Source organism: Prionailurus bengalensis, chromosome C2 (assembly GCF_016509475.1).
Source record: "Prionailurus bengalensis isolate Pbe53 chromosome C2, Fcat_Pben_1.1_paternal_pri, whole genome shotgun sequence".
NCBI lineage: Eukaryota > Metazoa > Chordata > Mammalia > Carnivora > Felidae > Prionailurus > Prionailurus bengalensis.
Genome location: NC_057350.1, coordinates 13,878,689 through 13,893,784, shown reverse-complemented (window position 1 = coordinate 13,893,784; position 15,096 = coordinate 13,878,689). Strand labels below are relative to the sequence as shown.

Genomic DNA, 15,096 nt, shown 5'->3' with positions numbered 1-15,096 from the left:
TACTTCGCAGCACAAAATCTAGTTTATTAATATTTGTCCAAATGTGCCACCCTACAAATGTTTGCCGGATATCTCCTCGAAGGCAGGCTGTCCACTCTTCCTCCTCCTCCTCTCCCCGGCTTCCATTCTCTAATTCATCCCTCAGCACAGACGATTCCCAATCAACACGTGTGCAAATAAAGAACGACTTCTATCACCCACGTACCCAGGAAGAACATGAGAAGAACATCTTCCCCAAAACAATAGTTGCTGCCCAGAGCTGAAAGTCAACGCTGGCATTTTTGTGCAGGGCAGAGGAGCTAAAACCAAGGGGACCCCATGGGGGCAATCTCTTAAACGCAGAGGAGGGCAGCCAACATTAATATGCCTTTTCTTCATTAGCACATCCCCAAGGGAAGGGAGCCTGGAATAAAGGCAGGACAAGGACTAGGGAAATCAGAACCTAACAAGGATACGTTAACAACAATGGCATGACAAGCCAAGAGTAGAGCCAAATCCACAAAATTATTCTTTCAATTCTCTTGCAGTGACCGCAGCTTATTTGCTGCTAGCGCTAACCCTAGTCTTATGTGCCAGAGGTATTAGTCACCTGTCAGGGGCACTGTTCAATGTTCTCTACGGATTCAGCGTTCCAGACATTGTATATTCCCATGAAGAATCCTCCCTTCAGTGACTGACAAAAAAAAAAAAACCTCACCAAAATGGGCTCAACTGTATGATATGTGAATTATATCTCAACAAGGCTGTTAAAAAAGAATTTAATCAAAGCTTGTTTCTGTAGAAACCAACTACACAGTTTTATTTAGTTATGTTAGTGTTTTACTAACTTGTCACCCTGAAACATCCAGTTTAAATATGGCTTTGTCTTAAAAATGGCACAGGAATAAAAGACCCGTTGTAACAAAAATGCTCACACGTCTTTTAAATGATCCAGTGATGATTTATACCGTCTGCATTATAACATAGACATGACAGGGGGGTTGGGGGAGAAAACCTCACCAAAACTAAAATCCTGTGGGCGAGAAAGTCTGACAAGTAACTGCCCTGCTCTCCAGCTTTTCCCACCTGACTTTTACCGTTTAGATTTAGCGTTCTGCAAAGGAAACTAACGCAACAAACGTATAACTGGCACCTTTCCTTTCACAAAGCTTTTCTAACCGGCCCGGCACTAACCACGGCTACCTGTCATTTCCCTGCAGATGAACATCAAAGCTACTCCTCATGATAAATAAATCCATCCCTTCGTTCCCATCAGAGATGCAATACACCTTTCTGCACTTTTATCATTTAGACAGGTTACCATGTGAAATCCAATGTCCTCCTATGGTATACCAAGGGCGCCTCACACTTTCAGGAGGGGCCAAAGTTACAACCTGGGGACTCTGACACATAGCAAAGGCACAGGATTCCAGAAGACACTTCCCTTTGTGCTCCCAGTTCTCACTACACTGACCTGTTGCCATTCTCCCCGACATCTACGTATAGTAATGGAAGGTGTGGGAAGGTCTTTCCAGGTTTTTATTCCCTTGGTTTCACCACACCCTGAGGTTTCCATTTTCAAGAGTGTGAGGAGAGCTTCTGACTTTACCTGTGTGAAGTTCACTACTTCTAAGGTCTGGTATCCTTATTTTAAGCAGGTCCAAGGGGAGAGCTAAGGTTAGTGGGCTGTGGGCTAGGGCTATGGTGCATCTAAACCTAGCCACGTCCTATCCAACCTCACTCCAAACACCCAGCCTACTCCTCTTTCTCCCGCTCTGAGCCAAGTTCTGGATTCTATTAGGAAAAACCTTTAGCATCCCAGAGACACCCCCAAATTCCCTTAAGTCCTCTTCTGAGAGTTCAAAGCCTTAGGCATCCCTTCCTTATTAGACACAATCCTCCGCTTAGGACAGATTTAGCTAGGTGGTCTCTAACACAGAGGAGGGGGTTAATGAAGTTTCAACATGGGCAACCCTGTTCTCTGATTCAAGATATAAACTCTCGTGAGGAACATGGACGTAATCTCAACATGGACGAAGTCTGCTTACTGTCAATTCCATGTTATTTAAATAAGGAATAAAAAGACAGAATTCCAAGTTACAGTGCATACTGGCAAAGCACGTTTTACAAAGCTCATAAGGAAACTTTTGCTTGGAAACATTTAACCTAAAATGATGTCATCAAGTTTGAGAATTTTGTTTTACTAAAATCTGACCCAGAAAACATCCTTAGAAGGAAGTATGAAATGCAGGTATTTTCTAGAAGAATGCGGAGATTTTGTACGCTGTGGCCCAACTTTTAAGTCCCCCTGACCCTATGCTGTGGCCAGAACTTTTTTTCTTTTTTTAACATCAAGGTCCTAGGGAGCTAGGCCACGATGTAGGATGTACGAGGAACGCAAAGCTTCCCCCGCTCTGTCACGGAGCGTTTTGTGGTCTCCTCATGATTCTACACCAAGCTCTGGGGTCAGAGATGCCCGGAGAGGCGGCTGCTGGGGGGGGGGGGGGGGGGGGTCTCAACACACTCCCGAAAGCCAAGTGTCCTGGAACCAGGACAAGGGGAGAAGGGCAGCTCGGGAGGAGGGGACAAGCGAGGTTTCTGCAATGGGAGAAGTACAGACCTCTCCCGGCTTGAGGACTGCAATCAGTCACCCTGGAAACAGAAAAGCACTTTCAGGCATTTCAGAGCTGCCGGTTAGAGACTGTTCAAGGTAGCAAAGCCGTTCTACTGCCATAGCTCAGAACTATCCAACCACCATGCAGAAGAGAGTACACAATTGCAGGAGGAAATGGACCACTTTACTGGGGCCAGCGTGAAGCTCAATGTTTATAATATCGCTTTCTTCCTGTGGAAGATGAAAAGAAAGTACAAAAAGAAGGGGGAGGCTTTTAAGTACACACTATTGACTCAAGCTACCCAGCTGTTTAAGCCCTTCCTGTTATGCAACCACCGAGGGCAATTTCTATCTCTAGAGGAGTTCAGAGTCCTAAAACTGTCCTTTAAGTGTGACCGATTTAACACATCCCACAGATTTAAAAGGGGCCAGAGTGGCCTAAAATCTTATAACCTTTACTTAAGCTCTTTTGGAGACAAACACCAAAGTCATGTTCTCTATAATTTCAGAGACCACTATACACAATGGCAATCCCCATAGTTTTCCATCACCTTCTCTGTCTCCTTTTGAACAAACTTTGAAGAAGAGACCTCTAGGAAGGACGAAGGCTCAACTGAGTAAATCGGGTGTACTTACTGCCAAAGTTCAAGCTGCACTAAGTGACACAAAGATCGCATGGCAGGCAGACTCCAATGTTAATATGAAGCTATTTTTAAAAGTTCAATGTGATTTGGTTAAATTAGTCCTTGTCATTAACCCACCAGATTGTCTTATTAGGGACTCAACACTTTACTACAGGAACTGACACGTACAATAGAAGTCAGTGGACGTCAAACCACCAACACATTCCCTGCACCAACGCATCTATAAACATCTCCTTCTCAAGTAAGCAGAGATAAAGTCCAAAACCCTTAAAACGTTATAGGAGGCAAGGTGAACACCCTTCTTCCAGAAACACATGCGGAACACTCTGAGGTGGGGTTAGGGGAGATTTGCCATACACATAATACAAACACACTTGAAATCTCAACAACCAAAAGAAAGGGGGAAAACTCAACTCTCACTTCGTTTTAAAAATACACACTACTGGGGCCCCTGGGTGGCTCAGTCGGTTAGGCGTCCGACTTCGGCTCAGGTCATGATCTCACGGTCCGTGAGTTCGAGCCCCGCGTCGGGCTCTGTGCCGACGGCTCAGAGCCTGGAGCCCGCCTCGGATTCTGTGGCTCCCCCTCTCTCTGCCCCTCCCCTGCTCGCGCTCTGTCTCTCTCTCGCTCAAAAATAAGTAAAACATTTTTAAAAATTATTAAACAAAATACACATTACATCTTCAGGCCATTTAAGAATGAAAAAATATATATATAAATGTGAAGATTCGAGGCAAATTCGGCTTCACACCAACTACCGATGCCCACCCCCATGCTAAACTACATGTCTCTTTATCAACAAGGGGAACTGGAGGGCAAAAAGACGCAATATGGGGAAATGGGGCTGGAAGACAATTCAGCTGGAAAGTCATAACAGAAACAAGGTTAGCAAGACAGAATTCAAACATGCTCACCAGAGGAAGCGTCTGATACACAGAGTCCCCGGACTTGTAACTGTTTTCGATCCTGGGCTTGCGCTTTATTTTCCACAGTGCAGACATCATCAGGAATATATTCTCATGGTAATGCTACCACCTGACATGCTCCGCACAGAAAGAGAAGTTTCCTAAAATACCCCGAGAGCGCCAAACGCCTTCCAGTTCCCAAGGGAGCATCCTCTCACACAGACAGCCCATGCGGGCTGGGCTCGCCGGTGAAACCTACTGTCGCATCTCAACACAGCAAGGAGGGCAGCAGTGCGCCCCCCGTCCCCAGACCAGCACCCCTCTTCCCGTCAGCGGCCTCTGGGATGGGGTCAAAGGCTAACTCGCGGACTCGAATTCATGCTTTGATTTCACCTGGCTAACCAACAAAAGTTCCAGAAAGGGAGAACCAAAAGGGACCAGAACACAAAGCCGAAAAAGCCTGCCCAGGATGTGAGCAGTCTGCTCTGCGGCCAAGATCAGCTGATTGGCCAGCGTCACGCTGTGCTCGGGGATATTCAACCCGGCAGGCTCCCACAACTTTGAAGGCACCCCTCTCTCACTGAGTCGGGAGCAGGCACTAAAAAACAAATAGATAAATAAATAAAAACAAACTACGTTCTTGGAACAGCTTATGTTTTCACATCTTCCGCTAATGCTTTGTTACTAAAGCAGACATTTCCAAGACAATCCCAATTTGGATTAAAAAGAAAAAAAAAAAAGACAGAAGCAAGGCTTTCAGAATGGAAATGTTCTGAAAATTATTCTAATACATTGGCTAAATGGAAAACAAAATCACAGCTGCCAGGGGGCCTGGGATGCATAAGGACAGCAGCCGGGAGCTCATCAGCATTCATTTCCAGAGACAAGAGTTTTCCAGGAGAAGCAGAGAAACCAGTGGCCGGTGGAGAAGGCCCCCTTTGAGGCTATCACCACAGTCACAAGAGGAGGGAGGTGGCTCACAAAGAGGCTAGACTGCCCCCCTGCGGTGTGGGAGCCCCGCCCCCACCCCAGGGCCACCAATGCCCGGCAAGCTCATAATTATCTACTTGCTTAACCCCAAAAGGCCACAAATAGCGAAAACTGCTATTTACAAAAAAAAATCAAAAAACACATTACACTCAAGCCTGCATTCTCTTGTATTCTGCCCAATGTTTCGTAAAGCAATTCATTTCGGAAGAGCAACAAAAATATTAAACAAAAAAATCAACAGTCTTCACACACTCAGCAGGAATAAAGAAAAAAATGACTGCTTGTTTCATTTCATGTCATTTCTTGACTTGTTGGTTTATTTACTTGTTTTTACATTCTACACCCAGCCTGGTGCATTCGAAGCAAAGGCTAAACCATCCTTCCGTGTTTACGGCAGCTTACAACTTAAAAATTAACGTTTGGTTTATTCTCAAGAAGAATTACTGATCTAGGAGACATGTCAAAAGAATAAGCTTGATCAAGAAACTCTTGCTCTTACTTTTTTTTTTTTTTAAATGTTTACTTACTTTTGGGGGAGAGAGAGAGACAGAGAGAGAGCGCGCATGCGTGCTCAAGAGCTCAGGCGCGTCCCTGGCGGGGGAGGGGGTAGCAGGAGAGAGGGAGCCACAGAATCCGAAGCAGGCTCCAGGCTCTGAGCTGGCAACACACAGCCTGATGCGGGGCTCGAACCCACAAACCACAAGATCATGACCTGAGCCCAAGTTGGAAGCTTAACTGACTGAGGCACCCCCAGGTATTCCTTACTTTAAATCATAAGACAAGACACCCCAAAAGCTTAAGCATTAAGAAAATATTTAAGTGGCTACTGAGTTTCTAGCTAATTGACTTACACAGCACATTAATTAATTAACTCCTTTTTCTGAAACTTGGTATTTAACACCACACTTTAACCAATCTGGCCAGAAGATAGTTTTAGCATAGCCAATAACAATACAAGGCCTGGTTTTGCCATCTCAGAGCTGTGTGACCTTCAGTGAGTTGTTAACCTCTCTGTTCCAATGTCATTACCTATAAGATAGAGGGAATAACAGGATTTCTCTCTCAGAGGTATTGAGAGGATGAGGGAAGTTAATATGAATGGTGCCCAATATGTAGAAGAATCCACAGTAGGACCCAGACTCCAGAAGAACCATTTGCACAATTTAAGATTTTTGCTTCCAAATATCCAAAGTGAGAAAGTAACTCATTAAAGGCTAATTTAGTTAACTAACTTGGGTTGAGTGACAAAATCATTCAAATAAAGATAAAATGTGAATCGAGGCAAACCTAGGGAGTATTTTCAGGTACAGAATCACACAGTGCCCTCCGACCTGGTGAAAAGAAAAGATGAACCTATGGTTTTAGCACGGGTCACTGCACTAGCTTCAAAAATACTGATCATCACCCAAACTTGTCATCAATAACTCTGAAGCAGTTCTCTTTCAGGAAAGCGCACTGAGCATCGTACAGTGAAATCCAGGGACGAGCTGGCCTGTTCCTGCACCTGACCCTGTCTGTTCCAGGTGAGCTGTAGGGCCTGTTCTCTGGAGAAAGAACCATGAAGTCAGACAGGCATCCACAGGCAGTCAACAAAACCCCAGGGCCCCTTCCTTCCTCTCCACTGCCAGACCTAATATTATAGAGGACCCTGTTTAGGACCTCATGACTCACAAAATTTTAAATGAAAACAATCTCAAAATCCACAAGGAATGAGAACACAGGGCTATTACACTGAGGTAAAAATGATCCAAGTTAAAAAGTATTCAGAGATTAATGTTTTAGATATAGGAAAAATAGCCGTATTCCTAAATCAAATTAGAAACTGAGAATTAACATTCAATAACAAAATAACTTAATAAATACCTTTCGAAATATCTGACCCCAGTTTGGAAATATCCATTTCTCCCTGAGGGGGGCTGTCCCTGTCTCCTCCCCCAAGTATGTAAAAGTAAAGTAAGGGCCACAAACATAAAAAAGTTAAGTTTAAGCAAGTTTTTGTTTGCTTGGTGTTTTTTGGCTTTAAATGAAATGTGTGTATTTCCATTCATCTGTGGGTTTTTTTTTTTTAATGTTTATTTTTGAGACAGAGAGAGAGAGAGAGAGAGAGAATGCAAGACGGGGAGGGGCAAAGAGAGGGGGACAGAGGATCCAAAGCGGGCTCCGTGCTGACGGCAGAGAGCCCGACGTGGGGCTCGAATTCACGAACCGCGAGATCGTGACCTGGGCCCTAGTGGGACACTCAACCAACGAAGCCACCCAGGTGCCCTACCATTCATCTGCGTTTTAATTAATAACCAACGTAAAGCCCTTTACAAATATTAAAGTTAGTTTCAAATATTAAATTTGAAAGTTCAAATATTAAATTTCCAAATATTAAATTTCAATATTAAATTTTATATTCAAATATTACATTTTATATTGCACCCAACTTAGAAAGGACACCAAGGAAGGTAATCCCATGAGGACCAAAGACACACACATGGGTAAAAGTGACACGGGCACTCAAGAGAGTCTTACAGAGACAGAAACACCAAGAGAGACAAAAAAAAAAAAAAAAGGACACATAGAGAAATGCAGGTTTTTTAAAATAAGGGTCCATATTTGAATCATATATTTCCCTGGCCAACGTGCTCTCCTACTGTTATATTATTTGACCTCCCCAGTCATCCAATCACTGGGTGAAGGCAAAAATCACCCTGTTACAGGATTTGATCAGGGCAAATGGTAAATATCAAACAGAAGAACAAAAGCTAGGTGGAGGGATCAAAATAAACACGTGCGTATTATTTGTTTTTTTTTTTTTTTTAAGGTGAATAAATACAGAAACAGAATCACATACAATGACTTTTGCTGCGGAACGGCCTTTGGACGGAGGTAACACCAGGTTTTCAAACTGCCGTACTCTGGAGACTGTGCTAAGAAGACATTACTTACTGATCCACAGAACCCTCTGGGAAGTGAGGGTGGAAGGGTGGAAGCATGATGAATTATGGGAAACAAATACACAGCCTTCCACCAAAGAGAGGCAGAATAAGGCCTCAGCCAACCAAGGAACATGCTATTCGAATAAATTAAAAGATGGTTTCTTTCCCTTTAACAGGAGCCACACACAGACAACCCAAGAAGAGTTCAGTGCAGAAACCAGAAGAGCAAGAAGGTGTAACTGACCCAGCAGCACACAAACTGGATGCTGCCTTTTCAAGCACAGACGGAGACGTAAGAAGGAAATCGGATGAAATGAGACTTGAACCCGTGCAAAGGGACTTCTGCCCTGTAAGCTCACGCACAGGTTTGTTACCAAGGTGGTAATTTGGATTTTGTGTCTTATCTCGTGACCGCTCAGAGTAAAAGCACTTGGTCCCGGGGAGAGGCCTCCTGACCGCATACGGCTGCAAAGGTGACGTGTCAGTTGTGATTCTTCGGTGGTTTGACACGTGGGACGTGAAAATGAAAATCTCTCACCTTGCTGCTGTGATCAGTTTCATCTGAGGATTCCAGGTCCGGCCCTTCGGTCTCCTCCAGAGCGGTCTCAGCACCACTGCCCTGCTCGCCGCACAGGCCGTGCCCTGCAAGACGACATCAGAGGAAAATGAGGGTCGGCATGTGCACCAACCGCTAAAAGCCATGCCTGGGCAAAGCGGGGCACGGGGTCAGGCTCACGACAGGTACATACATTGTGAGACCCTCCAAATACGAGCTCCACGATCTTGGCTCAGTAAGTGTGTTTTTATTGTTACTAGTATTATTTTTATATTATAGCATAATATATATATATATAATTAGCATAATAGCATATATATATGTATATATATTTTTCCAATACCTAATTGTTATGATGCGCCCCGCCCCCCCACAACAAACTCAAGTTGAAGCCCTAACCTCCCACGCCATGGTATTTGGAGGTGGACCCAGGGACGTAAACATTCGGTCCACAATACGTATGATACCTGTTTTTGCGAAGTCTGGCAAGCTATAAACAGAACACCAAACTTCCATACTTCCCGGCATACTCTATGTAAAAGAGAAGGAAGAGAACACTGCAATCACAGGCCTCTGGGGGGGGCTTCTCAAATTTAAAGAGCATCTGAACCCACAGGGGATCACACTCTGCAGATTCAGATTCAAAAGATCTGGGGTCGAACCGAAAATTCTGCATTTCTCACAAGCCCCACGATGACACCAATCAGTACTGTAGGTCCACGGACCACACCTGGGGTTCCAAGGCTCTAAGACATTTAAAACCCTCTAGCTAATCTGATGAGACGGTGGTATAATCAAACCAGTCTGGCACTGGATCCGGGACGACAGCACCATCCCTATAAATGGACAGGATAGAAGATGAGAGAGTTAAGGGAGCCACTCTCTGACTCTTCCGATGAGAAAGCCTGGGTTTGCAAAGAGGTTGCCTTATCGAGTGACACCAGTACAGTCATAACCTGCCTGGCATCACTTTCTGTTTGGACTCGAAGTCAGCTGGGAAACAGGGAGGAAGCCCGCCTCCCAGCGAGCACTGCTCCAAGATGGTATCCTGTGGTCTCCCCTCCTCCTCTGGAATGAAGCACCAACAAAGTGAATACACTCTGAATGGAAGTTTCTGTCTGTGTCCTCCCTTTTGCTCTGGCTCTAGGATTTTCTAATTACTGGCTCACTCTACCATATGGCAGTAGCAGTCAAAGAAAGCAGCTCAGTCAACTTGGTGGCTATCGACTATGTCATATTGTCACCTCCATGGGGAAAAAGTGACTGAACACTCTGTACGGGGGCAATGGCTTAGAGGCTGGGGCCAGAGAAAAGGGCAAGAGTTGATCTCCAATGCGGAGGAGCGGATGAGCTCATTTAGGGACACTTTTCTAAGCACTGAGCTCTTGGATCACAGAAACCACAGCTCACTCAGCACTGTCCTAAATAGCCAGGATGCACAGCCCACAGGGCACCATTCACACTATAGTCTGCAGAATGGCAACCCCCCTGCCTGTACAGCCAACTGCTGTGACTCTACAGACCCCACTGTGTAATGCAATGCCTGGGGGACAGCTGATGCTCACAAGGTAGTGAGAAAACAGATGAAAGGATTTCATTGTTAATGATACAGTGGCCCTAGGTATCCTGAGAAGGAAGGAAGGAAGGAAGGAAGGAAGGAAGGAAGGAAGGAAGGAAGGAGACAGGGAAAGGGAGAGGGAAAGAAAGAAAGAAAGAAAGAAAGAAAGAAAGAAAGAAAGAAAGAAAGAAAGAAAGAAAGAAAGAAAGAAAAAAGAAAAGAAGAGAAAAGAAAAGAAAAGGAAAGAAAAGAAAGGAAGGAAGGAGGGAAGGAGGAAGGGAAGGGAAAGAAAAGAGGGAACTTCACCTCTACACAACACTTAAGAATGATAAATAAAACATAACAAAATCCTTTTAAACATAGAGCTGAGCTCCAACGAGTCCCAGGGCCCAAAATGAAGACAATAAAAGAAGCTGAAAACAAAAAAAGAAGTGGTGGGGCCAGTCTAAAAGCTGTGGCGATATTGAGTAAATCCATCAGTCCCCAAACCCTAGAGCAGTGTTTCCCGAAGAGAGAAAGAGACCTATGGGTGTTAGGAGAGGAACAATTCTGGGGGGCGGGGTACAAAATTGCACATTTGGCAGACACTTAGTCTCCCTCGCTCCTGGGCACTAAATACAATTAGCACTCCCCAATCTCTGTGCCAATAAAAATGCACCCACACATTTCCCAACAGCGGTACCATCACAGCTTGGGAGCCAATGTCCTGGAGACTCTGGTTTCAACTGTAAAGACCAGAGACAGAAAACAGGTGTCAGATCGGCACAAGTTGGAGACCTGGAACTGAATCTCCCGCATTCATTCACACGGTTCCTTTGAAGGGCTACATCCCTGGTCTAAAAAGATGTAAAAAGATAAAATAAACAGGTATTCATTGGCAAAAGGGAAGGGAAGGGGAGGAAAGAGAAGGGGAAGGGAGGGAAGGGGAGGGGAAGAGAGGGGAGGAGGGGAAAGGAAGCTTGTCTGATTCTGCCTACACTCTGGGACAGAAGACCAGGGAGGGAGCAAGGGGGGGGGGGGGGGTGGTTCTCCAAAGAGGATAACCACAGGCTGACCCCACGGGTGTTTGAGATTCAAATTTACACCATGTACTGCCTCCAGAAGACTCTATGTCTTAGTCAGCTTGGGCTTCTGTAACAAAAGACCACAGAGGTGGTGGCTTAAATAAGACATTTATTTCTCTCAGTTCTGAAGGATGGAAGTCCAATGTCAAGGGGCTCACAGATTCCGTTCTTGGTGGAGACCCTTTCCCTGGCTTGTGGAAGGCTACCATCTCCCGATGTGCTCACACGACCTTTTCCTCGTGCACGTAAGGGAAGACTGAGCTCTGCTCTCTTGCTCTCCTCATGAGGACACTAACCCCATCATGGGGGGACCCCATCATGGGGTCCTATTTTCCCAACTTTAGCTAAGCCTGATTACCTCCTAAAGGCCCCAACTCCAAAGAACAATCACACGGGGCTCACGGCTTCAATGTATAGATTTTGGCAGGACACAAACATTCAGTCCGTGACACTTAAGATGAACAAACTACCTTAAAATCATTGTAGATTTGTATTCCAAGGGCTCTGGCAAAGACACAACCAAAATCCCTCTGGATGAATTCACTCTTAAAAACGGTATCATATAATGTCCAGAGATAAAGCTTGATCAAATTAAAACTCCTAGTCCATTATTAGAAAACCCAGGAAGAACCAGGTCCCCATGAGTGAGAAGCAGCAGACACAATAAACAACAGAAGCAGATTCCCAAGGAATGATACTGTAATCATCAGATACAGAATGGCAAGTATGCATAAAAATATATTTTTTTAAAAGGGACAAGAGGTAACTTCAGAAAAGATCAGGTAAATTCACAGAGTTTTTAAAAATGAGAACTAACCACTGAAATAAAATGCTCAATAGGTAAGAATAAAAGTTCAAGAAAGAATAAAAGATCTATCTGAAGAAAGCACAAAAATCTTCAAATGCTAACACGACCAATATAGAATTGTATTTCCAGCTAAAATATTATTCAATAAGGAGAATATAATGTTCTCTGTTTGAGAAACAAAGAGTGAGAAAGTTTGCTACAAACAGAACCTCACTAAAACAAACGAAACAAACAAACAAACAAACAAACCCCACCTCTCTAAGGGATATACAGCTATACCTTGGAAATATTGTGAGTTTGGGTCTAGACCACTGCAATGCAGTGGATATCACAATAAAGCAAGTCAGATGAATTTTTTGGTTTCCCAGTGCATATAAAAGTTATATTTACACTACACTGTAGTCTATTAAGTGTGCAATAGTATTGTGTCTTTAAAAAGTTTGATTTTCTAATGTTTACTTATTTATTTTGAGTGAGAGAGAGAGTGAGCAGGGGATTGACAGGGAGAGAGGGAGAGAGAATCCCAAGCAGGTTCTGCACTGTCAGTGCAGAGCTGGAACTCACAACCCGTGAGATCATGACCTGAGCCAAAATACAGTTGGACGCTTAATGGACAGAGCTACCCAGGCACCCTCTGATCAATCGTTATTAAGCTTGATCCATGAATAGATTTCAAACCCTTTTTCTAAGAATTTGTGAGTGTGCATCTTCCCCAAGGATCGGCAATTTATACAAGCAGGCCACACATCAGACCACAACATAAACCTCAACAAATTTCAAAGAGTCTGTATTCAGCCTCAGACTACACTTAGCAGCATTTTGGGGGAACTGAATTGGTGACAAAAGAGCAAAAAGCCAGTAACACCAGAGACAGTTTTAGAGAAAAAGAACAAGATTACACAAGGTTACAGTATTTTCCCTACCAGATCCCAAAATGTATTGTAAAGCACAGGCTAACAGAGCATAGAGCCCAGAAACGGCCCTTCCGCATAGGGGGGTGTGATATACACAGTAAATGTGCCGTTTCAGACCCCAGGGAACAGAATGGTACCTCTGCTAAACATTATGACAGAAGACTACTCACATGGAGAAATAGAACGTTGTACCCTAACACACACCATTCACAAAAATCCATACCAGGGGGGTATACACCAGAAGAATGTCAGTAGCCCCAAGTATAAAATCTTTTATAAGAAAATACAGAAGACAAGGTTGGTTACCTTAGGAAAGAGAAGGGCTTCTTAAATAAGATATAAAAAGCACAAATCATAGGAGACAGAAACATCAGATTTTATTAAAATTAAAAACCCTTCTGGGGCACGTGGGTGGCTCAGTCAGTTAAGCATCCAACTCTTGATTTCGGTTTAGGACACAATTTCATGGTTCGTGAGTTTGAGTCCCGCATCGGGCTCTGCGCTGACAGTGCGGAGCCTGCTTGGGATTCTCTCTCCCTCTCTCTCTGCCCCTCTGTCTCTCACCCAAAATAAATAAATAAACTTTAAAAAAGAAATGAATTAAATTAAAACACTTCTTCGTCGGGGCGCCTGGGTGGCACAGTCGGTTAAGCGTCCGACTTCAGCCAGGTCACGATCTCGCGGCCCGTGAGTTCGAGCCCCGCGTCAGGCTCTGGGCTGATGGCTCAGAGCCTGGAGCCTGTTTCCGATTCTGTGTCTCCCTCTCTCTCTGACTCTCCCCCGTTCATGCTCTGTCTCTCTCTGTCCCAAAAATAAATAAATGTTGAAAAAAAAATAAAAAAAAAAACACTTCTTTGTCAAAATGCAACAAAACACAGTATAAACTGAGAAAAGTTATCTTCAACATATAACTGGCAAAAACATTAATATCTAATAAAGGGACTCCTATGAATCAGTATCTATAGGTATATCCGATTCTAAAGCAAGTGTTCTTTCCCACTTCACTATGCGATGCTTCTGCCCTTAGCTGAAGACAAAAATTAATAAAATAAGAGAGAAAGAGCAATGCAGCTGGTAGAGCTGTTTGCAAACTGATGATTCTGTCCATCCCTTTGAGCACAGACTTCTGTGTCACTTCTTCTCCACCCCATGAACTGGGACTGGCCTTGTGAGTTGCTTCAATCAACAGAACGTGACATAGACGTGAGACAAAAATTCCAAGCCAGGGCCTCACGAGTTCTTACAGATTCTGGTTTGCCCCCAGGATCTCTGAGCTCACCAGACAAACCGCCGCCTAGCCTCCTGAGTTCCAGCCAACCAAGCACCAAACGTACAAGTGAGGCCGTCTTGTAACCCAGCCCCAGTCAAGCCACCAGACGACACAGCCAAATGTGCCACTCCGGGCAAGGGCAGCAAGGACCCAGCTGAGCCCCGCCCGAAACTGCCAAACCCAGAAGAACGAGCAAGGAAATTGACTGTCCTGGGATGGTTTGGTACCCAGCAGAAGATAACCAGGAAATGGGTCAGGGGGATTTAGTAATCAAAGAAAGCCAGAGAGGCAGGAACAGGGACTTCAAAGAGATGAGGTCATGTTCTGGCTCCTATGCTTCAAGGCCTTCTCCGAACATCCCCCAGCTTAAAAGGCTTATGCAAAAACACCGCTGGGGTTTTTTGGCAGCCTCAGTACAGTTTTGCAACATCCTATATCTCAGGTCTCCACCGCCTTCACTACAAGAGACTTTCCTCCAACAACAGACACCGAAGGAATTTTCTTCTTTGTCCCGGAAGGAGCTGCCCCCATTTACTCCCTAGTGCACCCCCCCCAACACACACTGGCTCTGCTGACCATCAGAGAGATGGGAGAGCCGAAGATAAGGCTGAGAGGTGGCTGAAGAAGTGGTCACAGCAAGGGAGCCGCCACCTCGCCTCCATTCCATCCCCACGTTTAGCACAACGTCTGGCACAGAGGAGGTGCCCAGTAGCCATGTGGCAGCACAGAGAAGAAGCGGGGCCAAATCTGAAGAGACAGTGGGTTGACAGGGGGCTGGGCAGCCCCAGAGAATGAGGAAGCACAGAGTAGGGCTGAGGCTGGGGGGGACGGGACCTAGAAGCACCATAAATAACATTCATTGTTGCAAAT

The 15,096-nt window shown here is 44.8% G+C and overlaps 1 protein-coding gene across 9 annotated transcripts in view; it reads right to left on the bottom strand.

The window, feature by feature from the left end:
* Positions 1-15,096, bottom strand: part of TIAM1 (TIAM Rac1 associated GEF 1) — a 395,179-nt gene that overhangs the window by 34,643 nt on the left and 345,440 nt on the right. For 8 of the 9 annotated variants that reach the window (XM_043593759.1, XM_043593754.1, XM_043593753.1 and 5 more), the window contains one exon: positions 8,595-8,698. In XM_043593759.1, the coding sequence (XP_043449694.1) occupies positions 8,595-8,698 (104 nt within the window). Of the gene's footprint in view, positions 1-4,151; positions 4,611-8,594; positions 8,699-15,096 lie in introns of those variants that run through there. The other variant, XM_043593760.1, reaches the window with a different exon arrangement.